The sequence below is a fragment of the Rhineura floridana genome, chromosome 2 (assembly GCF_030035675.1).
Source record: "Rhineura floridana isolate rRhiFlo1 chromosome 2, rRhiFlo1.hap2, whole genome shotgun sequence".
In the NCBI taxonomy this organism is placed as follows: Eukaryota; Metazoa; Chordata; class Lepidosauria; order Squamata; family Rhineuridae; genus Rhineura; species Rhineura floridana.
The window spans coordinates 32,759,362-32,787,217 of record NC_084481.1 but is presented as its reverse complement, the minus strand read 5'-3'; the positions used below and the strand labels follow the sequence as shown (position 1 = coordinate 32,787,217).

The 27,856-nt window shown below is 41.1% G+C and overlaps 1 protein-coding gene across 1 annotated transcript; it reads right to left on the bottom strand.

Moving 5' to 3' along the window:
- Positions 1-26,567, bottom strand: ZSWIM2 (zinc finger SWIM-type containing 2). The gene is made up of 9 exons (XM_061608260.1): positions 26,225-26,567; positions 23,335-23,411; positions 13,322-13,362; positions 12,735-12,948; positions 11,377-11,628; positions 9,346-9,430; positions 6,581-6,696; positions 3,991-4,144; positions 1-1,888 (listed from the first exon to the last, which is right to left on the bottom strand). Exons 1-9 carry the CDS (start codon positions 26,366-26,368, stop codon positions 1,406-1,408), a joined length of 1,566 nt encoding a protein of 521 aa, XP_061464244.1. The 5' UTR covers positions 26,369-26,567; the 3' UTR covers positions 1-1,405.
- Between the last annotated feature and the right edge of the window lie 1,289 nt (positions 26,568-27,856).

The window sequence follows — 27,856 nt, the reverse complement described above, 5'->3', positions numbered from 1 at the left end:
CGTAAGGCTCACATATGTGGACCACATCAGTATATTTATAATAAATTAAGAACCTGACTCTTTTGTAGACACCTGTTTTTGATCTCTGTACATACAAGCTGATTGGTCTACACAAGATTTATTATTCATGGAGCAGAGATGTTAAGTTTCCTATTGACATTTATGTGTACTCTCTTTGTACTTGTTCAGGAAGCCTATCTTCCATAAAATGCATACCTTTTACTACAGTGCCATTATATGTATGATGCAAATTGTGCGAGCTACTTCTCTTTCTGCAGGATATAATATTTTAATTCACTTTGTTTCCACTTCTATGGACAAAGAAGATTCTTGTTTTTATCAAGTGATTTTATATCACTTCAGGGACTGCATTTATGGGTACAAATACATAGAAATTTAAAGATGCAGATTAGGTTCTATGTAAATTTGTTTTAAATAAACATTGCTCAATAAAACTGCTGTAAATATAACGAAATAATAGATATGCTAAGCTTGGCTTCCATTCCTAGGAATGTCATCCAGCAACTACTCACAACTTTCCTACAAGTTTGCACAGGAATCTTGCCTGCCACAATTCAAGGCAAGGGGATCATAACTATGTAGTTCTTTATTCAGATTTCTTCTCTTGCTATTACAGACTTTTTATAACATGTTCTGCACCCTCAGCTTATTATAAGCTTTGCATCTTTGTTTGAAACATCCTGGTTCTCATCAGTGGTATATTCTTTGGTTCATTTATCCATAATACATAAAATGTTTTGGAGTACTTGTGTAAAAGGAAATGCTGCAGAAACCATGGCTCCAAGTCAACATAGTATATACGTAAATGTTTTCTAAAAGCAAAAACCTTGTAAGCTATTTAGGGAAGGAAGAATCCTACTCCCTGTTTTGCCCTGCTGAACAGCTGCTCTGAGGTTTCAAAACTTTTTTTAAAAGGTTACACATCTGCAGTTCCTGCTGTTGAATCAGGCTAGGAACATATGCACAGCAGCCATTTGTGCACAATATTCTCTGTCTAATTTACGATACATAACATCAGGGCAAAAAAATTTATATTAACATCAAAAATCTTAAATGGCAAATGATTTTTTTCTTACCATTGTATTCATTAATGGAAATAAGTATATATATTTGAGATTTGTGTAAGCATAATATTGCCAGCCTTAATTTGCCAGATGAAATACTAATTTACAGTAAGTTAGTTTTTTAAATGTTAAAATACACACTATTTTTTGTGAATCACTCCTAATGCCAAACTGAAGAGTGAACAAGACTATAATAAATTCTAATATTTCTCTTGAAATGTATTAAACTTGCATCCTGATCCCATACACATTTACTCAGAAGTCAATCCCACTGAATTCAATGGGGCTTACTCCCAAGTAAATGTGTCATGAATACAATCCTAATCAGCATTTCCATTTACAAATAAACCTCTTAAGGCAGTGCCAATTGCCTTCTGTGTAAACACATCAGCACGAGGCTTTGGAGTAAGTGCCAAACCCTTAGCGTATCTAGAAAACTTCAAATTTCTGGTTGTCTGGGTGCTATGCAAGCTAGAAGCAGAATTTCTTGTACAAGTATAGCTAAAACCACTCAGTGTTAGATTTTGTTCAAACTCTGAAGGACTTTTCTTTTTGTTACAGCATTCTTGAGACTTCTCAGGGACATGACCAGGTTTCATTTGCTTGGCGAGCAGTCCAGTACCTGGTATAAAAAGTTCCTGCTCATTCTGCTTTGTAATCTTATTCTTTGCTTGAGATGTTATTGGGTTTACTGTGCCATTGCTTGGTACACTGTCCCAGGTTAATGGATTATACACAATATGTCCATCAATGGGGCATGCATTTTCTTTGTGCAACCAATGGTCAATGCATTTCCTGTGGAACTAAAAAAAAACAAGATATTGCATCTTGGTAATTATCCACCAAAAGACTATTCATTTTCCAACTGAATCAAATTTTAACAAAAGGATATTAGTACCAACAAATTATATGCAAAGTGGCCAGATTCTCCTCCCATATTAGAAAAAATCAGGTGTATCCTCAAAGGTTTCACTGAAATAATACTCATACCAATCTACTTATCTTGGAAGCATTAGGCCAAGCAAACTAATTTACTGTGGGAAATGCATTTGCTCAAGTGGGATTAACTGTTGTAAATCAATAAAATAGCTGTTAAGTTCTTAACTGAGACAAATTCCACCACTGAACTGATGCTCTCTGAAATCCACTGCTAACAATCATATGATCTCTTGGCTTACAGGCCTATGTTCTCGAGTTACTTTATTTTCCATTCTTTCAAGAAATCTAGAGCAAATTTCTCAAAAAAAATATAACTTTCTTTGATCCAGAAGGCCATATAAACTAGTATTACATATAACATGTGTAAATAAAAGACTTGGTTAACATTTGGATAGCATTAAGCTATAGTAGCTTAAAATGGGACATCTGAAGCTGCCTTATACTGAGTCAGACCTTTGAGCCATTTACACAGACATTACATACTATGGCAACAGGCCCTCAGGCAGATATCTTTTCCAGCACTGTTACCTGAGATCCTGTAACAATGTGGTAGGGATGAGCCTGTAATTATATGTATGTGAAGCACGTGCTCTATGTGCTAAGTTGTGCTTCTAACACACAGTGAGAGCAAAATATTTGGAACCATATTGTGTGCTGAAATAGGTTTCAATACACTGCAACATATTTCTAATATAATAGAACCTGTTATAACATTCCAGTTAGCAAATTAGATTCAGGAGAAAAAACTCAGTTCCTAAACCAGGAAAAATAGTTACAGTATGGAACAGTATTTAGATCACGGTGGGAGACCTTTTCCAGTCTGAGAGCAACAGTCTGACATTGGCAGCCTTCCAGGAATTGCATGCCATTGGTGGGCAGAGCCAGCAGCAAAAAAATGGGTAAAGCAACTGATAGGACTCTTTTTTTGTACAAAAGATTACCTTCCAGCCATAGAAAACTCAAGAAGCTTCTACACACCAGGGGTTGGGAACCTCTGGCCTACAAGCCAATCTTAGCCCAACAGGGGGTCCAGTTTGGCCCGGGATGCCATTTTCCCCCAAACCATGCCCACCTGACACTTGTGCTGTCAGCTGATCAGTGGGAGAGCGCAGTTCGATTCTGCATTGACTGCAGCCAACACAGCAGGACGAACAGGGATCCTCCTCAGAGAACACCCAAAGAAAGCCTTCTTTCTCATACTTATCCCCTTCATTCCCCCCTCCCACTGCTGCTGCCTGTAAAATGTAGGCTTCTTCCATGCCAGGGGAGGGCAGAAAGAAGCACTTTGCCAGCCCTATGTATCAGTGTTCATCTTAGCACTGTGCATAGCACTAGTAATATGCTCAGTGGTTCCCAACCCTGCACAAGACATTTTGAAAGGTGGGGCAAGACAACACACCTGTCAATCATGTGATGTCACAATAATATGTGATTGACGGATGGGTGGCCCTGCCCACATGTCAAATTCGGTGCAAGAGAGCTATCGCTAGTCGGGCGGTATATAAATTTAATAAATAAATAAATAAATAAATAAATAAATCTTGATAAGGATCTGGCCCATAGAGCCAAAATGATTCCCCATCCCTGCTCTACACACACGTGCACATACCCCCTCTCCATCCCAGCAAACGAGGCATTTCACCACAGTTCAAGAACACAAATCAATCTGTACAAGACATTTGAGGAATGGAAGAGAGAAGAAACAGTGAGGGACATGGTCTAGGGAGAGTGTCAAGCACAGAATAGTGAAGCTAGAAGGGCCATATTTGGCCCCCAGGCATGAGGTTCCCTACTCCTCCCTTAACTAGTTTTACAACCTGAGAAGACACTTCTTGACACACACCTGAATGTATGAATAGTCTCTGCTGAAAAGAACTGTATCTAAAGTAATACTGGGTGACCTATAACAAGAGGATTTTGGATAAAATTCTGAGCAATTGCTTGGTCAGATGTATCTTTTATTTACCTTGTGATTACATGGCAAGTATCTTGTAATTTGGCCAAGGCGAAAGACCTTCAGACAGAGTCTACATTGCAAACCTGGATCAAGTAAACTGCTGCATTTTCTAACCAGCACAGTAGGCAATGAGGTTATTATTTGCTCTGGTATGCAACTGAACCTGAAAAACAAACATTTATCTTTGCTTTTGTTTTCCTTTCCTTTTTAGAACTTATTTCTAAAGTTAGTGCAAGCAATTTTGTTATAATTAAAAGAAATGTTCTTGAAATTAGAAGGGAAGGTATATAATGGTTATTATTACATATGCCATTGCCTTATATAGCACAACTAAGATACCAGTTCTGTGTGAGTAACTTCCATTTAAATACAAGAATACCATTAGAATGTTATCTTTAAACTAGGATTAAAATATGTGAAATTGTTTTCCCGATATTTGGTTACCCTTCTTAAGTTTCATTTATTTTAATTAAAAAATATTCAATGGATTACATTAACAGTGTGATCCTATACATGACTACTCAGATGGAGATGATGGAGATGAACTCCTGGTGAATGCAGTTGCACACTGGTAAGTGCCTATGGTAAGCTGTATTTAGGGGGAGTGAGGGAAGCAAAAAACAATATTTTGCTGCCACTATCAAATCATCAATCTGCCGCCCAGCGGAGCTCTTCAGAATTGTCCGGGGGCCATTACATGCTGGCCCCAAGGACATGGTAGAACCATCTGAGGCCCACTGTAATGAATTTGCTAGACACTTCCAGGAAAAAATCTTTAGCATCCTCCAGGACTTAGACTCCAGTGTTGTAGCAGGTGAATCAAGCGGGGTATACAGAGCACAGCCTTGTCCTGATTTCTTGGATGAGTTTCAGTTGGTACAGCTTGAGGACATTGACAAGGTGCTTGGACAGGTTTGTGCAACCACTTCTGTGCTGGATCCTTGCCCTTCTTGACTAATAAAAGCTAGCAGGGATGGAACAGCCAGCTGGGCCAGGGAAGTGATCAATGCCTCACTGCGAGAGGGGGTGGTCCCTGGCTTCCTGAAAGAGGTGGTAGTGTGACTACTCCTGAAGAGACCCTCCCTGGATCCAGAAAATCTTAATAACTAGAGGCCGGTAGCCAATGTTCCATTACTGGGCAAGGTCCTTGAACGAGTGGTGGCAGGCCAGCTCCAGACACTCTTGGATGAGACCGATTATCTGGATCCATTTCAGTTGAGTTTCAGGCCTGGTTTTGGCATGGAAACTGCCTTGGTTGCCTTGTATGATGACCTCTGTCGGGAGAGAGACGGGGAGTGTGACTCTGTTGATTCTCTGTTGATTCTGGCAGTGGTTCTGCTCCTACTTGGTGGGTTGGCTCCAGAAGGTGGTGCTTGGGGAACATTGCTAGGCCCCATGGATTCTCCAGTATAGGGTTCCACAGGGGTCAGTTCTGTCCCCTATGCTGTTCAACATCTACATGAAACCATTGGGTGTGGTCATCCAGAGTTTTGGAGTGCGTTGCCATCAGTATGCTGATGACATGCAGCTCTATTTCTTTTCAATCCTCTTCAGGTGAGGCTGTCAATGTGCTGAACCGGTGCCTGGCTGCGACAATGGACTGGATGAGGGCTAATTAATTGAGGCTCAATCCAGACAAGACTGAGATGCTGTTAGTGGATGGTTCATCTGACCAGAGGATGGATGTCCAACCTGTCCTGGATAGGGTCGCACTTCCCCTGAAGGAGCAGGTTCGTAGCTTAGGGTTTTCCTAGAACCATCTCTGTCACTTGAGGCTCAGGTAGCCTTGGGGGCACGGAGTGCCATCTACCAACTCCAGTTGGTGGCCCAGGTACGCCCCTATCTGGACAGGGATAACCTGGCTTCAGTTGTCCATGCTCTGGTAACCTCCAAATTAGATTACTGCAATGCGCTCTATGTGGGGCTGCCTTTGAAGACGGTTCAGAAGCTGCAGCTTGTGCAAAATGCAGCGGCCATATTGGTAACAGGAACCAGATGGTTCGAACATATAAAACCGATTCTGGCCCGCTTCCATTGGCTGCCTGTATGTTTCCAAGCCCGATTCAAGGTGCTGGTTTTAACCTATAAAGCCTTACACGGCTTGGGACCACAATACCTGACAGAACGCCTCTCCCAACACGAACCTACCTGCACACTATGCTCAACATCAAAGATCCTCCAGGTGCCTACTCTGAGAGAAGCTGGGAGGATGGCAACAAGGGAGAGGGCCTTCTCAGTGGTAGCCCCCAAATTATGGAATGATTTTTCTGATGAGGAGTTCCTGGCGCCAACTCTGTTATCTTTTCAGCGCCAGGTCAAGAATTTCCTCTTCTCCCAGGCATTTTTTAAACAGCATTTGAATAGCACGTTTTTAATTTGCCTCTTGGTTTTTATGGGTTTTAATTTGGTATGGTTTAAATCTGTATACTTGTTTTTAATGTTTTTAATTGTTGTAAACTGCCCAGAGAGCTTCGACTATGAGGCGGTATATAAATGCAATAAATAAACAAATAATACTCAGAAGTAAACTTGATTGAGTTCAGTGGGACTTACTCCTAGGTAAGCATACACAGGATTGAGCTTAAATCTTTCATCTTACCTCTCCCTGTCCTTTTCCTCTTTAGAGTTCTCCTCTTGATTAAAGCTCGGCAGATTTTCTCCTACAGTTGATAGTTGTACTACTGGTTCAACTGACCTCCATCTCTGATTCCTTTTCTAGAGAATTGGCAAAGAGCTCATGGAAACTAAGCAATAGCAGTAACTGCTTGAAAATAATTGTCAGTATTTGCTATTTCAAAGTCTCTAGCAGAAGAAAAATAAGTAATTTTTCTCTAAACATAAAATAAACATGGTTCAGGATGGGTACTTGTAGAGTAAACCTGGAGATTGGCTTCAGGTGGTCCCAATATTCTTGATAGATATGCAAAAGCATTATTCTATTAGCTGGTAAAAACTATACAGTTATGGTATAGAGCACTGTTCTTCAAACTTGGGACCTCAGATGTTCTTAGACTACAATTCCCATTATTCCCAGCCACCAGTCAAGGGATCATGGGAGTTGTAGTCCATCAACATCTGGGGGCCCAAAGTTGAAAAACACTAGTGTAGAGGGCTGTACCACAACCTCAACCTGTGAGGGAGACAGAATAAGAGTATTCCTGATATACATGCAAATTTTTCTTCCCTCAGGCATTTGGTTCTTAACTCTGGAAGGCTTTGGAGGACTTCTGTTGTGTAGCCTTCCTATGAAGGGTTGCTCCACCACCTTATATACTGGGGGTTTTTTACACTAATCTTTTACTTTTATTTTTACATTTTATTAGCTATAACTCACGTTTGGTGCACATATTTGTGTAGAAAAGTGACTAATAAATTTCTTCACAGAAATGTATTAGTCACTAACATAGCCCCTTGAAGAAGTGTGCTACAGCAAACATTTTAAGTGGCAAAGCGGTGTCCAGTTTGTACAAATAATCCTGATTCAGGATGGATCTTTGTAGATTAAGCCTGGAGATTGGCTTCAGGTGGTCTCATTCTTGATAGATCTGCAAAAGTATCATTATATTAACACAGGAAAGATTATATCAGAGATTCATATTGTAGTATCAACCTTTTTGAACCACAGGGCACATCTCAAATTTTCAAAGAAACATAAAGTGGCTGGCATGAAGGCATGGCATAATGCAAAATTAGAGAGTAGCCATGGTGAAGATTTCCCCATATTTCTATTCCCAAACTAGAAAAGGCTTGATCTGTGGAATTTCTGCCTGCCATACAGCTCTTAAAGGTACGAAAACTGCCTTTCCCCCCAATGCTAACCCCAAACCAAAGCCTAGGTTATCATCCTGTACTCACTTACCTGGAAATAAGAACCATTAAACACAAAGAGACTTACTTCTGAGGAGACATGTATACCAGTGTACTCTAAGTTAACTATACAGTGAAATCATAATGGATCCCTGGTCTTCAGCTCCTGCAAAGCACAAAACATGCCAAAGCTTCTTTGCAAAGTTTTCACATTTGCCTTTTTTGGGGGGAGGGGGATTTTTTAAACATTGCTCTTCAATATTCACCCACACTTATTGTGTAGTAGTATTTGCAGAAAATAAACCGTATCTCAGGTAAATCTAGAAAAGGAAAGATGCATCCTGGTTGCTGGGGGGGGGGCAGGAAGGGCAAACTATGGACATTCCAAGGACAAGGAAAAAAAGACAGAAGCAGGAAAAGTACACTAAAAGGGAGGGCAAAACAGCAGCTCTTTAAGGGTTCCTATTGCCTGGTATCCAAACAACTCAGTTATCAATCACAGCTCTGACTTCACTTATTGGCTAATAACACTGATAGGCAGGAGCAGCCAGGTTGGCTCATTTCAGAGAAATCACTTAGAAGGGTGTACAGTTTGTTCCAAAATTTTCTTTATAGGAGGGCTAGAGACTTGCTTTAAAAAAAAAAAAAACCATGAAAGCTCACATTCTCAGCTACCTGCTAGGGGTGCAAGTGAAGGGCTTCACCATGGTACCTGCGGATGACAGGTTGGTGACCTCTGCTGAAGTATGACAAACTAACGGTATTACAGGAAGTTGAAACTGCAGGAGAAAAAAAGGAACTGTATATCCAGTTGGGCTTTTGGCAAGTGAAGACTTGCAGCAGTCTTGTGCACAGTCTCAAAATGGAGAGAAAGAGATAAGATTTGATCATTTATTCTAGATCATATTACAACTTCCACAGAAGTGTCATAAGGATTATGGAAGTGCCATTTCTTACAACTGATACCTTGCATGAAATGCATTGTAATTAGCTTGTGCGTCACTTGTAAAGTTAACAGAACAGCGGCAGGCAGTCAAAGGTTTTATTGGGAGGAAAAATACAGAAGGGCTGGGGAACCTGTGACCTTCCAGACGTTGTTGGACTGTAACTCTCATTAGCCCCACCCAGCATGGCCAATAATCAGGGACTATGGATGGGAGTTGCAATCCAACAATAGCTGGAGGTTTATAGATCCCCCAGCCCTGTTGTAGAGGGTAGAAAAGCAATCAAGGGCAAAGAGAATCATATAACCCTTGCTCACTATACTGCACTGCTGTACTTGCTATATGACTGCAAGTAAATCCTGCTGTGCTCAGAGAAGCTTATTCCACTGTAAATGTGTTTTAGGATTGCATCCTTATTCTCTATTTTGACCTTTGGATCTACAGAATGTGTTTAGCAATTTCTAAAGACAAGAGAAACCATCACGGATTATTCTACCATAGAGGTGATTCATACAGACACCCAAATGATAGGATGGGTTAACAGTTAGCTGTATAAATGTTTGCTTGTTCAGTTCCTGAATTAAGATAAATTTAGAAGGGGATTGTACCGTACCTCTCGGAAAACAAAGATATGTGAAGGATGACAAAAACTTCTAAAACATCCATGGCACAGGTGATATTCACTACACTCAGTACACCTTGAAACAAACAAGGAAACATGATTGTCAGTAGCTTCCTAATTTCATAAAATAAATCTTTAAAATTCTATCGTTGAGGCATATGCAAGTTTCATATCTTAAAATAGACTCATTTAGGATGATTTTGTCAGCAGTTTGGTATAGAACACTATTAAAATTCCTGCTGTATACTACATACAAGCTTGCGTCACATACTACGTTTGTAGGTGAAAAAATAAAATACCCTCAGTTGGCAAGAGTCAATGGCTCTGCATTCGATCAATAATATATTAGATAATCACAGCAAGAGTTTGTGCATATCCTTTTCAAACCTGAAGGATCCCTGCTCTTTTATGTTAGTACTCAAAACTAATAGTACTCAAGGCATGTACTGCAGGCGTCATTTAATAAAACCTGCCTGTCACTGGAAATAGAGTTGAGCAAGTAAGATGAAGAAATACTGGCCTGTACCACAATGCCCGCAAATGTCAGAATTAAAACCTCAAAAAGACTTCTGTTTTAAAATATAGTACGCTGTCTAAGGTTAGGCTTCCTCCTCAGCAGCAACATGGGGAAAAAGATGTGACTTGAATTTATTTACATGCAGTTTAGAAATCTGGATGAAATAATTCTCCTCAATGGACACTAGGTGGGGCAACAGTCTTCCCCCCCCCCAAAAATTATTTTTAAACACTATGTTGGGTACTCTTGATTCATTGGAGAAAATATTGTTTGAATTAAGCTGTTACTGTTCTTTTACTTTGAATACATACATAAATGTGTTAAAATTGGGGTTTAGTGATGTTTTGATGTCCATTGCCATTACAAGAGATTGAAAACAAGCAGCTATCCAGTCAAACAGAACTTTACTTCTGCAACTTCATGTTTTAACACTTACACAGAGAAATGTAATCTAGCCTCTCATGTAAAAGAGGGTACTAATGTGAGTAAGGTTTTATTGTATTGGACGATAACCCAAGATACATACAAGTAAATCAGAATTTTACTTCTGTGATAGAAACCAATGATTCTCAACAGCACAATCATATATATGTTTACTGGAAAGCAAGTCTCACTGGCCATGTGAGCACAAAATGGTAAACAATGACATGTAAACTACTGCTTGTTGAACAAGCCATGATAAGTCTCACAGATGAGCAAAGAAACCATGGCTTGTTTTGCTTAATCTTGGGTTAATTTCCCCCACCTTCTCTTTTGGGATCCCAAACACCTTCGGAGTGTTCCTGTACTGGAACTGCCTTGTAGCCTCAACAGCTCTGTTACAAACAGGGCAGGACATGTTCCTTGAAGAGTTTCTACCACTCTTGTCACCCTCCAAGCCAAACCCAGATTGCCTCTTTTCTCACCAGCATAAACACATCCAATGCTGTCTTGAAATCCTAAGTTCCTAATCATCTCCTACCCTAGCACAATAAAAAAAAAATTCTTCTCTGCAGACTCCTGCCCACATGTCCCTATTGGATTTTTAAAGTTATATGCTAATCAACATGATGAATTTGTGAAGCCCTCAAGAGTCACAATTTCCCAACAATAGACTGGGGAGAGGGGATTCTAAAGTGTGAAGTAGAAAAGGACAGTACTGTTTTATTACTTTATTTAGGCGGGTTTAAGCATTCAAACAAGCTACAATTAGGATAAACAAACCATGGCTTACCATTACGTGTAAATAAGAATGTGGCTTTGTTCAATGGGATTTCTATCTTAGTGTGCTTAGGACTGCAGTCCTAGACTACTAACAAAATGTATTTTCATGAGTAATTTCTGCATAATTTAGTAGCAAATCTAAGGATTAATTATACATATAACAGATGTACACCTATGAGGTATTTATCTGAAAGGCTGAGCCTGTGTATATTAATTTTGTTTAATTACCGACTGACAAAAAGTTAAAAGTACCACAAACTCATCAGTGAGAATTAAGAACGTAAATGCTTTAAAATGCTTACTTGTAGCAATTTCCTTCAATGGGGCATACTCTGCAATTATTGCAAGGGATTCCAAGGTGTCTGTCAAGGCGCTGTTTCTCTGCTACAGTCATGAGTCTTTTGCTGTTTCTGAATTCTTCCAATAGGAGCTTCAATGGTGCAAAATCTTCCCTACAGAGAGGGCACTTCACCAAAGAATCTTTCTCTAAGTCTATCTGATGATCAGCCCAGATCTTCATACATACTATGTGTATGTTGTTGCCACAACCAAACCTATAGAAAATTAACAATTGATTATATATCCTCACATGTTCTCAAGGAAATGCATATACAAAAAGTTATATGAAGCTATGAAAGCTGTTACAAATATACAGTAGTCCAGATTCATAACCATAAGAATAAGGGCTCCTGCTGGGAGGAAGGGCAGGATATAAATCAAACAATAAATAAATAAATAAGAAAAAGTCACACAGCCTAATACTATATACCCTACTGCTAGCACATAGACATACTTTGTAATTTACTAGAAATACCAGAAACTAAGACAATGCATGACAACCTCAACTCTGTACTTCAACTGTCTGTCTAGAAAGATTGTGTAACATGATCCAACATAGCTTAAAGAGGTTTATTTAGAACCTAGTTTATCCTTCATGGAAGGGAAGAGATGACTGAGTGGTGCAACAGAGATTGAGAATAATCTGGTTCATTTGCTGACACTTTGGTTACTAGATAACCATGTTGTTAGTGCTTCCCCCTCAAACAAAAGTTAAAGGTTTGAAATTCAGGCACAGAGACGGACATTCCCTCAGGTACAGAGAGGTAAATTTACATATAGAGGCTGATAAAGAGGTGGACTTCTACTGTTTGTTTTAATGTTAAATGATTGTGTATGGTGGAAGGCAATCCTGTTGGTTGCTACAAACTTTGCTTCTCTTCTTGCGCATAATGCTCTGTGTGCTCTCCTCTTCTGCTGCATGGCTCTGTTATGAAGCTAGTTTGTTTAAAGCCACACACTCTGGTTTGTCAGCAACAAGAAGCCAAGACTCTTGAAAGCAAAAAACTAAATGCTAGTGAAGTCTTTCTCCAAGCTGTATGGGAAAGGAGAGCTGAGGGGGAAGGAATATGTGTGACCCTGAATCATTGCTTGGGCTCATCCTAGCTTCTGCACCTTGTGCTAAACTATAGTTATGTGCAAGCCAGTCTCCATGTCTGTATACTGCCCAAAATATCAAGACATGACGCCAAAATACTAAAGAAAACACAAACAAATAGTAAGAACATATTTTTTCTAGACTTTAGTCTCCAGGTAATTTAGTCAAGCAAAACACTCATAAAAATATTGTCTCAACAATTTCTGAATAGCAAAGGTGACTTACCTGCAGTAAGTGACGGGAAGCATTTTCTTGAGTAGCATGTCCTGGCAAATTGGACATACACCCTCATTATCAATTTCTTTTTGTTTGATGTACCCATCATCAGCTGTCTGCAGCTCCTTTGTGGAATTAGCAGATACCTTTGCTTGGGGAGCAACTTGTGGACCTTGAAGCACGTAGTTAATTTCCCTTTCCACAAGGCCCAACTTTAAAGCATCTATAGAAAAGTCAAAATTGAAAATGATAAAATACAATTCTGGTTTGTTTCCAGGTGATTTAGATGCAGCCAGCCAAGCATTAGTTCACTGCATATCCTTTCATATAAAACAAATGGAAGCTCATTAGAAAGCTGGATTTCCCGCACATTGAATGCATGAGAAAATGGGATTGAATAAGGGCATAAACGTATTTTGGAAATATTGTTTATGATGCATATAGTGAGCCAATCAGAAAAGCAGGCTTCATGCCATGGTTTCTGCCATAAACATTCAAAAGTGATCTTGTAATGGAAAGTGAGAAACCATGATAAAATATATGCACTTCATGTACCAATCCACAACAAGGAAATAATGAGGTTGATGAGTACTTACATTCATGATCTCTTGGCAGTTTGAATTTTTTCAACAGTAACCTAATAAAACAGCAAAAGGGATACATAGCTGTACAATGACAATGTAGCAAAAGCTATTTACTCAATTTTAAATTGTACAACAGTAAGCACAACTATTATACAAAAATGTCATACTGATTACAAAGAAAAATAACTGTTATTTCCTTAAGATGCAGTTGTGGCATCACAACACTATGTAAATATGTAATCCTGGTTCTGTTGATGTTTATTTGCTAACATATGTCCTTATTTGCTAAGTAGAGAGGGAAGGGGTAAAATGGAATGTTAGGAAGTTGGTGTGAATGTTTCAGATTCGATGTTGAATTCTCTGGTTGGGTGAAGGGAATGAGTGAGAGTTTCTGTTTAAAATATACTGAGAGGTTTTGTCAGTTCATAGTCAGTTGGTTTTATTCTAGGGCTTGGATAGATAGATTAGGAATTGGGATAGAGGGCGGTTGTTGGTCTGGAAGTGAAGAGATTCAGTTAGAAAGTGTAGCATAGGGATATACTGTATCAGAGCTTATTTCTATCTTTAAGGTTTAAAAATACTTATCTGTAAATAATAAAGTGTCATTTTGTTTTTATTTGTTCCATACTCATGCCTATGCTTGGTTACTACATACCATAAATAAATATCAGTTAGGGGGGTGTTGAATAAACAAATGGTACTGCATCTAACACAATCTACAGTGTCTCTTGGCAAATCCCTAAAGGTGTTTCATTCTGAAACTGGTGGCAGCTTTATATCATATGGGTAGCCCTTGAAGGAAGGGACTGCTACACGTACAACCTAGCAATAAATATTACCACAGTGGATTAGGGGTATCCAGGATCACCCAGAGATAAGGATGGGATACCGTGGAGTGCCCAGGCTGTAAGTGGAAATATTGCACATAAGGTTGAGAAGTGTTGAATAGCCTCTGTACATGTGTAAAGGATATATTATACAGTGTATAGAGGCAGACATCCCCCTCATCTGCTTCAGGAAGGCAGGGAAAGGTGGGCGGGGACGTCGCACAGTCCATCTGCACTAAATTTGATTATGAAACTAGCCTAGGTTACACATATCAGTAAGCCAAACTATGCCTTTCCAGCACGAACAGAGCTCACAGCCGCACTGCTCCTCCTTGGTCTTTTTTACTCCTGCACGACAATGAGCTAAGCCAAGGTCTGCCTTAGTGTGTGGTCTGAATCCAGGCTTGTGGTCACCAGTACCAGGAAGCTACAGTTTGGCTTGCCATGTATGATGTGCAAACCAAGCCAATGTAAAATTATGGTTTGCTATCATTTACTCTTCTTTTTTTAACCTTCTTAATAATACTCTTAAGTATTAAGACATTTACTTATTACATATTACAGGCAGGGATGTGGAATCTTTGGCTCACCAGATATTATTTGACTCACTCCCATCATCCCTGGACATTGATCATGCTGGCCAGGACTGATGGGAGTTGGAGTCCAATAACATCTGGAGGGCCACAGGTTTCTTTGTCCTCATATGTAAGTATGTATTTAACAAAAGTTATATACCACCTGAATGTAAAGACCTCTAAGCGGTTTACCCCCCTGTAGGATGCACACCTTAATGTGGTGAGGGGGTTTGAGAGTGCTGAAGAAGCTAAGAGCAATGCCATGAGGAGTCTAGACCAAGAGGCTAGACTCCTAGCAGGGGCACCCAAGGCAGAATGGTCAAAGCTGAAACACCAGACAAAGATGCATCCAAACCCAGAGGAAGGCAATGGTAAACCACCTCTGAATAGCTCTTAACACGAAAACCCTATGAACAAAGTATCCAAAATGTAACATGAGATAGTGCTGGAAGATGAGACCCCCAGGTCAGAAGGTACTCACTGAGCTACTGGGGAAGAACAAAGGACAAGTACGAGTAGCTCTGTGACTAATGACGCAGCTGGGTCAAAGCCGAAAGGAAGCCCAGAGGCTGATGCGCACAGATGCAAAAGGAGAGTCCGGAGCTGTATGACGCACACAATAGGAACATGGAATGTGAGAAGCATGAACCAGGGAAAGTTAGAAAGTTATGTCAAGCAAGAAATGGAACGCATCAACCTGACAATACTTAGTGTGAGCAAACTAAAATGGATGAGAATGGGACACTTTCAATCAGGCAACTACAAAGTATTTTATGCAGGAAATGAGAAATTAAGAAGAAATGGGATTGCATTAACAGTGAGAAGTGATGTAGCAAGAGCAATTAGAAGCTACAGCAAGGTCTGAGCAAGTTGTATCAATGAAATTAAAAGGGAAACCTATCAACATTTATTTATTTATTTATTTATTATATTTCTATACTGCCCAATAGCCGTAGCTCTCTGGGCGGTGCACAACATAAAAACATCCAATATACAAGTAAAAACATATATCAACAACATAAAAAACAATATACCAAAAGTAGTAGAAACATAATTAAACATATAAACAACTACAACACAAGCCTAAAAATATTAAAAGCGTATTAAATCAGTTAAAAGTATTAAGATGTTAAGTAATTAAGATTACTAAAATATTAAGAGCGTAAGTGCAAATGTAGGTGTTAAAAATAGATGTTAAAAATGTTGTTAAAATGCCTGGGAGAACAAAAAGGTTTTTACCTGGCGCCAGAAGGACAGCAATGTTGGCGCCAGGCGTACCTCATCAGGGAGAGAGTTCCATAGTTCGGGGGCCACCACAGAGAAAGCCTGTTTTCTTGTTGTCACCTTCCAGGCTTCTCTCTGGGTGGGCCCCCGAAGGAGGCCCTTCGATGTTGAACGCAGAGTACAGGTAGGTTCATATCGGGAGAGGCGTTCCACCAGGTATTGTGGTCCCAAGCCGTGTAAGGCTTTATAAGTCAAAACCAGCACTTTGAATTGAGCCCGGAAGCATATTGGATAACCATCATCCAAGTCTATGCTCCAACAGCAAACGCAGAAGAGGAATTGGAGAGGTTTTATGCAGGAAGAAATTGATCACACACAAAAACAAGATGTGCTGATAATCATGGCGGATTGGAATGCAAAAGTAGGGAACAGAGAATAATTAGGAATTGTGGGGAAATGAGGCTTAGGAAACAGAAATGAAGCAGGAGAAAGACTTACTGAATTCTGTGAAGCCAATAATTTGTTTCTTGCCAACACATTTTTTGAGCAACCGAAAATATGACTGTACACATGGACATCACCATATGGTCAATATAGGAATCAAATTGATTATATAATTGGTAGCAGAAGATGGAGAAGTTCCATACATTCTACGAAAACAAGACCAGGAGCAGACTGTGGTACAGATCATGAACTGGTTGTATCGAAATCAGAGTAAAGCTAAAGAAGAACAACAAAGCAATCATAATGCCAAAATACAATTTAAATAGCATGCCAGAAGTATATAAAGATCAAATAAGGAACGGGTTTAAACTTAGTTGACAAAGAACAAGAAGAACTATGGAATGAAGTCAGAAACGTTATCAGAGAAGAATGCAAGAAGACAATACATCTAGTTAAAAAGAGAGAAAGACCTCAATGGATGACTGAAGAAACTCTTAAAATGGTTAAAGAGAGAAGGAAAGCAAAAGCAAAAGGAGATAGAAACACAGTCAGAACCCTAAATGCAACAATACAGCAACTAATACTTAGGGACAAAGAGAACTATTACAATAGTTACTGTATAGAAATAGAAAAGGACAACAAAAAGGGTAGAAAAAGAGCCCTATTCCAAAAGATTAGAGAAATGAAAGGGAAATTTAAACCAAGAGTAAGGATGCTGAATAATCAACAGGGAAACACACTGACTGACCGAGATGAAATAAAAGGAAGATGGAAGCAATACACTGAAGAACTCTATAAAAGAGATGCCAAGATGACAGATTCATTCATAGAGGAACCGTATGAAGAAGAACCAGAAATTTTAGAATGTGAGGTGAAAGCTGCTCTTAAAATACTTGGAAGAAACAAATCACCAGAAACAGATGGCATACCAATAGAGTTGCTACAAGCTACTGAGACTGAATCTGTCCAAAGTTTGACAAAAATCTGTCAAGAAATATGGAAAACTAAACAATGGCCCACAGACTGGAAGCGTTCCATATACATCCCAATTCCAAAGAAAGGGGATCCCAGGGAATGCAGTAATTATCGAACTATTGCCTTAATATCCCATGCAAGTAAAGTAATGCTCAAGATTCTACAACAAAGGTTCTTACCATATATGGAGCAAGAAATGCCAGACATCCAAGCTGGATTTAGAAAGGGAAGAGGCACCAGAGATCATATCGCAAACATACATTGGATAATGGAACTGAGCAAGGAATTTCAGAAGAAAATCACCCTGTGCTTTATAGATTACAGCAAAGCCTTTGACTGTGTAGATCATGAAAAACTATGGAATGCTTTAAAAGAAATGGGGGTGCCACAGCATCTGATTGTGCTGATATGCAACCTATATTCTGGACAAGAGGCTATTGTAAGGACAAAATATGGAGAAACCGATAGGTTCCCCATCAGAAAGGGTGTGAGACAGGGGTGTATTTTATCACCCTGTTTGTTTAATCTATATGCAGAACATATCATACGGAAATTGGGATTGGACCAAGATGAAGGAGATGTGAAAATTGGAGGGAGAAATATCAATAATTTAAGATATGCAGATGATACCATACTACTAGCAGAAACCAGTAATAATTTGAAACAAATGCGATGAAAGTTAAAGAGGAAAGCACAAAAGCAGGACTACAGCTGAACGTCAAAAAGACTAAAGTAATGACAACAGAAGATTTATGTAACTTTACAGTTGACAATGAGGACATTGAATTTGTCAGGATTATCAATACCTCGGCACAGTCATTAACCAAAATGGAGACAATAGTCAAGAAATCAGAAGAAGGCTAGGACTGGGGAGAGCAGCTGTGAGACAACTAGAAAAGGTCCTCAAATGCAAAGATGTATCACTGAACACTAAAGTCAGGATCATTCACACCATGGTATTTCCGATCTCTATGTATGGATGTGAAAGTTAGACAGTGAAAAAAGTGGATAAGAGAAAAATAAACTCCTTCGAAATGTGGTGTTGGAGGAGAGCTTTGCAGATACCATGGTCTGCAAAAAAGACAAATAATTGGGTGTTAGAACAAATTAAACCAGAACTATCACTAGAAGCTAAAATGATGAAACTGAGGTTATCATACTTTGGACACATAAGAAGAAGACATGATTCATTAGAAAAGATAATAATGCTGGGAAAAACAGAAGGAAGTAGAAAAAGAGGAAGGGCAAACAAGAGATGGACTGATTCCATAAAGGAAGCCACAGACCTGAACTTACAAGATCTGAACAGGGTGGTTCATGACAGATGCTCCTAGAGGTCACTGATTCATAGGGTCGCCAAAAGTCGTGGTTGACTTGGAGGCACATAACAACAACAACAAAGTGGTTTACAAAACAAATTAAAATTATCAATAAAACAGCTAAAAACAAGTAATTAAAACATATTTAAAACAATTAAAACAGATACTAGCTAAAAAGATTAAAACAGAACAACATCTATGTGCCTGGAAAGGCTTGTCTAAACAGAAAAGTTTTAAGCAGGCACCAAGGCGTCTGCGTGCTGTCAATAGGCAGGGAGTTCCAAAGAGTAGGTGCTGCCACACTAAAGAACAATTTCTTACAAATGCAGAACAAGTATTCTGTGGCACCTGTAACAGTGCCTGTTCTGCAGAGTGAAGTGCTTGAGTAGACACACATAGGGTAAGGCAGACTCGCAAATAAATAGGTCCCAAGCTGTTGAGGGTTTTATATTATAATAGCAACACCTTGAATTTGGCCTGGTACCAAACTGACAACCAATGCAGATCTCTGAGCAGAGGCATTATATGCTGGCATAGTCTCACCCCCATCAGCAATCTGGCTGCAACATTCTGCACTAATTGCTGTTTCTGGGTCAAGTGCAAGGGAAGCCCCACATAGAGTGCACTGCAGTAATCCAAACTTGAAGTCACGAATGCCTGAACTAGTGTGGCCAAGCTCTCCCAGTCCAGGAATGGTCATAGTAGCCTCTCAGGTGCAGCTGATAAAAGGTCCTTTTAGCCTCTGAGACCATCCAGGCCTCCAGTGACAGACTTGGATCCAGAAGCATCCCAAGACTGTGTACCAGCTCCCTCAGGGGGAGTCCAACCACATCCAGGGCAGGCAATCAACCAATTCCTTGGACACAGGAACCACTCACACATAGCGCCTCCATCTTACCAGGATTCAAACTCAGCTTATTTTCTTCATCCATCCCACTACTGCATCCAGGCACTGGTCCAAGGCCCACACGGCTTCTCCTGATTCGGATTTAATGAAGAAGTAGAGCTGAGTGTCATTGGCATACCAATGACACCTTGCCCAGAAACTCCTAATGACCACTCCCAGCAGCTTCATATAGATATTCACTAAGAGGCAAAAAACCTTGCGGTTTAAGAACACACCTATAGCCCACAGATATTTCTATCAAACTTTAAAAAACAGGGAAATTGGGCAGCTATAGTGAATGCACCAGGGGAGCAGGATTGTTACCAAATTCTTCGAAGCTGCACAGGAAGTGGATTGGACTGTGAAAGACCAACCCAAATTGTGTCTGCCTTTTGACAAATTTGTAGGGCAGTACAATATCTCAGAGAGGTCAGGTCTCCTGCTCCCCTGGTGCATTCACTATAGCTGCCCAATTTCCTTGCTTTTTAAAGTTTGATAGAAATAGCTGTGGGCTATAGGTATGTTCTTAAACCACAAGGGTTTTTGCCTATGAGTGAATTTCTCTGCTTTTTAATCCGGGAGGTAAGAAATGGGATCCTGTGCAAGTGTGCTGAGAATGCATTGATCATTTGCATGCAAGATCTGAATGAGGTGGTTCATGACAGATGCTCTTGGAGGTCACTGATTCACTGGGCTGCCATAAGTCGTAATCGACTTGAAAGCACAGTAACAACAGCAAAATCATGCTTAGGATAGGTGAAACTGACCACAGGGGATGGGGAGGAAAAGAGGAGGGAGGGAAGGAAGGGCAGAGGACAGCAGGGGGATGGGAGCAGGCAGGAGGGGGAGGGGAGGAGGACAGGTTTCCATTTGCATGTTTATTGAGTTCAGTGGGATTTACTTCTGTGCAATCATGCTTAGGATAGGTAAAACTGACGGGGGGGGGAAAGGAGGGCTGGAGTGGGCAGGGGAGAAGGAAGAGGGGAGGGGAGGAGGAAGGGAGATGAGAGGGGAAGGAGGGGGAAAGCAGGTCTGATCATTTGTATGCTTACCGAGTTCAATGGGATTTACTCCTATGCAATCATGGTTAGGAAACCGGTCATGGGTGAGAAGGAGGGGGAAAGGGAAGGAGCAGACTGGAGACGGGCAAAGGAAGGGGGAGAGGTGGGCATGTTTGATCATTTGCATGCTTATAGAGTTCAATGGTATTTACTCCCATGCAATCATGCTTAAGATAGGCAAAACTGACCATGGGGAGGAGGGAGGGGGAGGGGATAGGAGGGAAGAGGAGGGTGGGTTTGATAATTTGTATACTTTTTGAGTTCAATGGGATTTATTTCTGTGCAATCATGTTTGAAAATGGAAATGGACTGCCTTTAAGTTGATCCCGACTTATGGCAACCCTATGAATAGGATTTTCATGGTAAAAGGTATTCAGAGTTGGTTTTACCATTGCCTTCCTCTGAGGCTGAGAGGTAGTGACTGGCCCAAGGTCACCCAGTGAGTCATGACTGTGTGGGGATTCAAACCCTGGTCTCCCAGGTCGTAGTCCAACACTGACCTGGGGGAGGGGCAGGAAGGGTAGGAGGAAGGGGAAAATAGGAGATTGGGTAGGTAAGCACTGGGCAGAGGGGTAGCCCCTTACCTTTCCAAAAGGAAAACATTGTGAACAGTATCATTACTTTTCAGGATTTCCCCCACCTTTTTATTCTACAGCAGGCACATGTAACCTCCCAACCATATTTAAACCAAAGCTGTCCCTGGCCACATCCACACCAGGCCTTTATTTCACTTTGGAGAGTCATGGCTTCTCTCAAAGAATCCTGGGAAGTGTAGTTAGTGCAGGGTGCTGAGAGTTGCTAGGAGACACCCTGTTCCCCTCAAAGACCTTCAATCAGAGCAGCTGACTGTTAAATCAGTCTGGCCACAGGAGCTCTGTCAGGAGAATAGGAGTCTCTTCTCAGCACCCTTCAAACTACACTTCCCATGATTCTTTGGGGGAAGCCATGACTGTCTCAAGTGAAATCAATGTCTGGTGTGGGTGTGGCCCTGATTAGGCAAGCCCAGCAGCTGTGAGTCTGACTTTTAGAATACTGACAGTTGGTTCTTACTGAGCATGCCCGACATTATTATTATTATTATTATTATTATTATTATTATTATTATTATTATTATTATAGTTTATTTATACCTGCCTTATGGCCAAAAGGCCCTCAAGCCGGCTTACAAGAAAAACACAAATATAAAAATACATCAATAAACAATACAATTTACAAAAATTAAATAACAAATAACATTATTTAAAAAAACAGTGATTACAACTTCCAGTGAAAATACAGGGTGGTGCAGGCGCCTGGAGCAGCAGAAACATCTCAGGTTGCCCCCAACAAAGCTGTGAGTTGGTTCTCTCTCTTTCCTTCTATGCTTGCAAGTCCGACACCTTCAGTTGAACTTCTGATCAGCTTCTCTGGTGGCAAAATACGAGTAACCTTTCCCTAGCTTCAGCCGGTCCCACAGAAGCAGGGTGGGTTATGGCCTTGATGTCGTTCCCCATCCCGCTGCCATAGTTACAAATGGCAGCGGTGGCAGCCCCCACTTGGCGGCCACGTAGATCTTCTCAGAGAAGGTGCACCCACCACCTTGCTGGATGAGGGCGAGCCACGGCGTACCTGCAATGGCGGCAGCGGCCGGGACACTGAAGTTAGTGAGGGGGTTATAGGCGTTGATGGCGTCGAGCCCCTCAAGCAGCACCAGCACACCGGCCAACCGCCGCTGGGGTGAGTCCTGCCCCTAGATGCCATTCTCACCGGCGCTCCAGCCGCTCTGGTTGCTGCCAGGCATCTTCCACAAGACATTGAGCCAAGCGGTCCAGACTGCCTGTGCTGCCGCCGTGGAATGGAGCAGCGGGGCCAGGCCCAACAGCGCATCCAGGGTGCAAAGGGCAGGCAGCCACGTCACCTCAAGCAATGAGGGAGGGAAGGAGAAACAGAAGAGCTGCTCCTACCGCCATCTTGGTATTGCCATCCCAGGGATTACAGTTTCCAGACATTATCACTGATTTCAATGCTAAATTTCTTAACACTGTGGAATGTGAAAAATCCATGCTGGGTATAGTATATAGCCACTCTCGTGGCTGTATAATTACAAAGCACTGCAGCATAGAACTTCCATATATCCAAAGTTCTTCTCCTTTTCTTGTAATATTTATGGAACTGTAAGATAAATTAGTGTTATCCCTATGTTGCAGATGGGAAGAGGCAAGGCTGAATGGGAGTGTCTTGCCTAAGGTCTAGTGAGTTTATGACAGAGGTAAAATTCAAACAAGGTACTCCCAAATTCCAGCTACTAAATATATTGCTTAGTCACTATAGCATCGGTCTTCAGCTGGTGGATCGAGATCAACTGTGGCTCACAACCTGCCGTACTTAAAGTGGGTTCCCAAAAGCATGCTTGGGCTAAAGGTTTGAAAAATTTGAACACTTCTACATGACAGTTCTCTTACTTAAAATTAATTCTCTGATGCAACAAATCTATTTAGGGGTATTCAGAATAGTACCCTTACACTTTTTCTCACTGCCTTTTCCTCTCCAACTTCTCATTTCTGTCTGCATTTCTTTCATTAACTTTTTTGGTCCTTATTTCTTAAGCCCCCTTTTCCCTCTATCCTTTCTTTTTTAGGCCATTCTGTTTCCCTAGTCTCTCTAGAGAATCTAATTGTATAAACCAAATCTACTATAATGTTATTTATACAGCTTCATATTAAAAACCAATTTACCAGCAGATATGTTTACAGAGATCCTTTTCTTTCACAAATGTTGAGCAGCTGCATGAATGAGGGTTCCCCAGAGAAACCTTACACCAAAGGAACAAAAAACAGGTTTAGCAATCGTAATACAGGAATGATAAAATGGAGATAAAGGCAAAGGTGGGGGTAAAGATATAACTAGATTATTTACTAAAACCTTTCTGTTCATTCTGTAGTTTTATTTACACATAATTAAAAATAGCCCTCAGTTTGTGTAGAAGGATCTCTGCATGTGAACTTTCAGAATACATAGTTTGTGCTGTCAGCACCAATCACCTGCTGGAGAGCAATAGGGAAATTAGGACTGGATCCAGTTAGTGATGAGTGGATTGGAATGAAGGCTAAAATTATATTGAGGAATGCACATGTAAACCTGATTTAACAAGCATCTCTAAATGCATTCCAGATGCTGGATTCATGGGTTTTACTCTCTTGTACAAATAGCGCATATCCAGAAAGGCTTTCCATGATTTCTCACATGAAGATTTCCCATTCTAGATTGGGACAATTTTATGTAGTGTCATACGTTTCCTGTTGAAAAGCAGTGTTTATTATGCCGGCCTTTGCTCTGTGCACACGGAAGAGGTGGTTGTATAATCACTTTGCTCCTCTGTGGATATGGACGAGAAGCTGATACTGTACCTGAACAGTGTGTATATCTCCTGAACTTGGAAAGGAGCTTGCAGAAATAGCATTGAGACAGGGTCATAACGTAGTCTCTTGAGAGCTATATGAGTAGAGCAACTGCAGCTTGGGCCTGCAAGGGTGGGGGGAAGACTTCTAAAAAGGATTCCGATAAAAAGTACTATTGGGGAACAGGTGCATGTATAATTACAGTATAGATACTGTATAACATGACATCTGTGCAAGTAGCAATTGTTTTCTGGGTATGTCACCCATAACTACAAGGCAGAAAACAGATTAAGTAAATGTTGTGTGAGCTGACAAATATCCATAACGCTTGTATAATGGGAGGCTATATAGAACAGTGGTAGCCAATATGGTGCTCTTCAGATTGCAGTTCCCCTTATACCCAGTCAGCATGGCCACTGGTCAGGGATGATGGGAGTTGTAGTCCAACAACATATCGAGGATCCCATGTTGGCTACCCTTGAACTAGAGAATGATTTGCTGGGGGTGACTGTGTGGGGTGTCACGGGCAATGCATTTTGATTTTGGGAGGGGCTTGGTGAAAAAGGGCTTTGTGAGGAGAGCTGAATAAATAAATGTTCTAGTAGATGAGCAGTTGACTTCTAGGGAAGGATAGGTGTACAGAGTGAGACTGTAGAGGAGAAAGGGATTATTCTAAGGACAAATGCCAGTGGGAGCAAAACCTATTTGGAAGAAAAAGAAAACCTGTAACACCAGCATTACTTCCCTCTAGTAGCGGTACTAGAGACTAGTAGCCCAATCTTAGGCATGCTTACTCAAATGTCCCATTATATTCAAAGGGGCTTAATTCCAGGTAAATAGGTACAGGATTCCAGCTTTCAAATGTTTTCACACGTTAGATTTAAAGTGGCTCTTGCATCACTTGCTTGTAGCATGAAGGGAAACCCGAAGTTGGCTAGAATAGAGACGATCATATTTTTGAGCTCAGTCATGATCCTCAAAGGATGACCTTGAGCCAGTCACTATCTCTCAGCCTAACCTATCTGAAGTTGCTGTGAGGAGAAAACCAAGTTTGCCGCCTGTAGCTCCTTGGAGGAAAGTCTGGTTATAAATGTAATAGTCTGATCATAGGCATCAGCTCTTACTGTACTTGTTCCCTTGCACTGAAACTACTGACATTTTGTCAGCTAGTACAAACAGAATGCACTCATTCAGGCCTTCCTGGGTCTTTAATAATGTTATCCCAGTTTTTACTGTTCCTTAGCTATGGCAGATCTATTTTTTTTCTAATAAATGGTGTTCAATGTGATTTAGGGGATTGTCTTGGAGGAAAGCCTATAGCTGAGTAGTATGCATGCAGACATAGCATCTCGTGTAGGGCTGGGGATGTTCCCTGTCTGAAACCTTGCAGAGGCACTGCCAATCAGTGTAGACAATACTGAGCTAGATAGACCAATGGTCTGACTCGGTATAAGGCAGCTTCCTAAATCCTGTTATGTTGTACACTGCATGGGTAACATCTTGTAACTTCTGATTGAAAGGCTATAAATAAACTGACACCAGTATCCACACCATACATTTAAACACATGGCTTCCTCAAAGAATCCTGGGAACTGTAATTTGTTAAGATTGCTGGCAGCTGCAGCTTTGTAAAGGGAAAAGGACAGAATCTTTGGGGAATGCTATGGTATAAATGTGCTTTAAATGTGTGGTGCCGATGTGAGAGATCCTTGTTAGTATTCAATGTTAGTCCTACTCAAGAGTAGACTCACTGAAGTTAATAGACATGACTAAGGTAGGTTCACTGATTTCTATGGGTCTACTGTAAAAGGTAAAAGTGTCCCCGCACTTGTAGTGCGAGTCCTTTCCGACTCTTAGGGTGACGTCTTGTGACGTTTTACAAAGCAGACCGTATATACAGGGTGGGATTGTCAGTTCCTTCCCCGGCCTTTCTTTACCCCCCAGCATATGCCGGGTACTCATTTTACCGACCACGTTTGAATGGAAGGCTGAGTGGACCTCGACCCCTTTTACCGGAGATTCGGTCTACTCTAAGTAGGACTTAATTTAATACAACCCCAAGGGATGGAGCCATGGGTGATACAGGCCACCTGATTACCACCAGCACCGCACAAGGGAGGACTCTCCTTTCACATTCTCTCCCTCCCAATTCCCGGGTGCGCGGAGAGAACACGAAAACGATTTCCTCTTCCTCAACCTCCCTCTCCGCTGGATTCTTCTGCCCTACCCTGTGCTCCGACGCTCGCTGGTCTTCTTCCTGCAGGACGAAAGCGGTGGGCCCCAACTCCCTTACGATGCGCACAGTGCTGCTCAGAGCTTGGTTCTGGCGCCAGCTCAGCTCCGGAGTGGCGGAGAGGCGCCTCCGCGACATGGAAGCTCCGAACCAAACGGTCTCTCCTTTTACATCGCCAACCGGCTTCGGCCTCGGCCCCGTAGCGCGCGGATGTTGGTTCCCATAGAGACGGGAGGGATCAGTGCGCGTGCGCCTACGCTATTAACGAGACGGTGGGGCGGGGAGGGGAGAGAGAGAGAGAACGAGGGAGAGCAGGAGTCCTTCTCCTTCCATCTCCTTTCCTTACCCCTGCAGGTTTCATCCACGAACTGTGAGAGGAAAGGAGCCCGCTTTGGGAGCTGCAGGAAAGGAGGTGCGCGCACGCGCGTGGATGGTTCCCACGGGGATGACCCTTGCGCGCCCAGGCAGAAGGGAATGAAAGCCGGAGAACGCTTCCCCCTTTCCTCCTAGAGAGACTGCTGTGACCTTATCTCTTCTGTGTAATTGTTTTTATAATTCACCCTCCGAGTAGGGTATTCAGATTACAAGGGTGGGATATACATATACATACTCTGATACAGGTGTTTCCAAACAGTGGTCCACAAACGTCACTCAGGTAGTCTGCGGCATGTCTGTATCAAATATTCATTGATTTTTTTTTGTATTTCTATTGATTCTTTTATTATTTTTATATTGTATTTTATGGTATTACAATTTGAATTCTATAGAACACAAATTGCAATACATTAAAATGCAATATGAGAAATAAAAGACGCAATAAAAATATAAAATATAACATTGCTGGGAACGCACCACTACCAACTTCAGGTTGTGGGCTGCATACTTGAATACATCTTGTAGAAAATTAACATGTGTTGAGGAGAAAGCTAGGATAGCTCTTTTGCATGCACAAGAAGCTTTTTGTTTGTTTTTAGATAGGGCATATTTTTTCAAAAAACCCACAATGCCCACCTGGACTTTGAGTTAATGTAGCCTCGAGAACCAGCGTGGCATAGTGGTTAGAGTGTTGGACTACGACCTGGGAGACCAGGGTTCGAATCCCCAGACAGCCATGGCCAGTCATGGCTTCTCAGCCTCAGAGGAACTCAATGGTAAACCACCTCTGAATACTGCTTATCATAAAAACCCTATTTATAGAGTCACCATAAGTAGGAATCAACTTGAAGGCAGTCCATTTCCATTTTTTTATCACATGACACTGCATGTGTAGATCAGCTCTTAGTTGTTATGCAAATAAATGGAAACTCTTGGTGGGGAGGGGCTTAAGGCACTGGCATTTGTGACAGTGGAATGGTCTGTGAGTCTCAGGGCAATTACAGACAGGTGTTTATTGTGGGATCAGTGCTCCTCATGCATGAAGGAGGGATCTGATAGGTTTTAAAAAACATGTTACCAATGATCTGTTTTTGGTATATCAACAACCTGTTTGCAAATTAAGCCCTCATCAGGAAGCACTCTCAGTAAGTGATACATCACAATGAAAATATAGGAGCTTCAGGTTACAACAGCCAAAGCAAAAATATATGAAGATATACTGTATGAAGAAAAGATTGTGCCATCTATTTT

Coding starts and splice junctions, on each gene's coding strand:
- ZSWIM2 (XM_061608260.1), bottom strand. CDS start 26,368: ATGTCGCGGAGGCGCCTCTCCGCCACTCCGGAGCTGAGCTGGCGCCAG. Junction 11,629..12,734: donor CTTCCCGTCACTTACTGCAG/GTAAGTCACCTT, acceptor AATTTTCTATAG/GTTTGGTTGTGGCAACAACA. Junction 1,889..3,990: donor ACTTGCCATGTAATCACAAG/GTAAATAAAAGA, acceptor GTTTTTTTTTAG/TTCCACAGGAAATGCATTGA.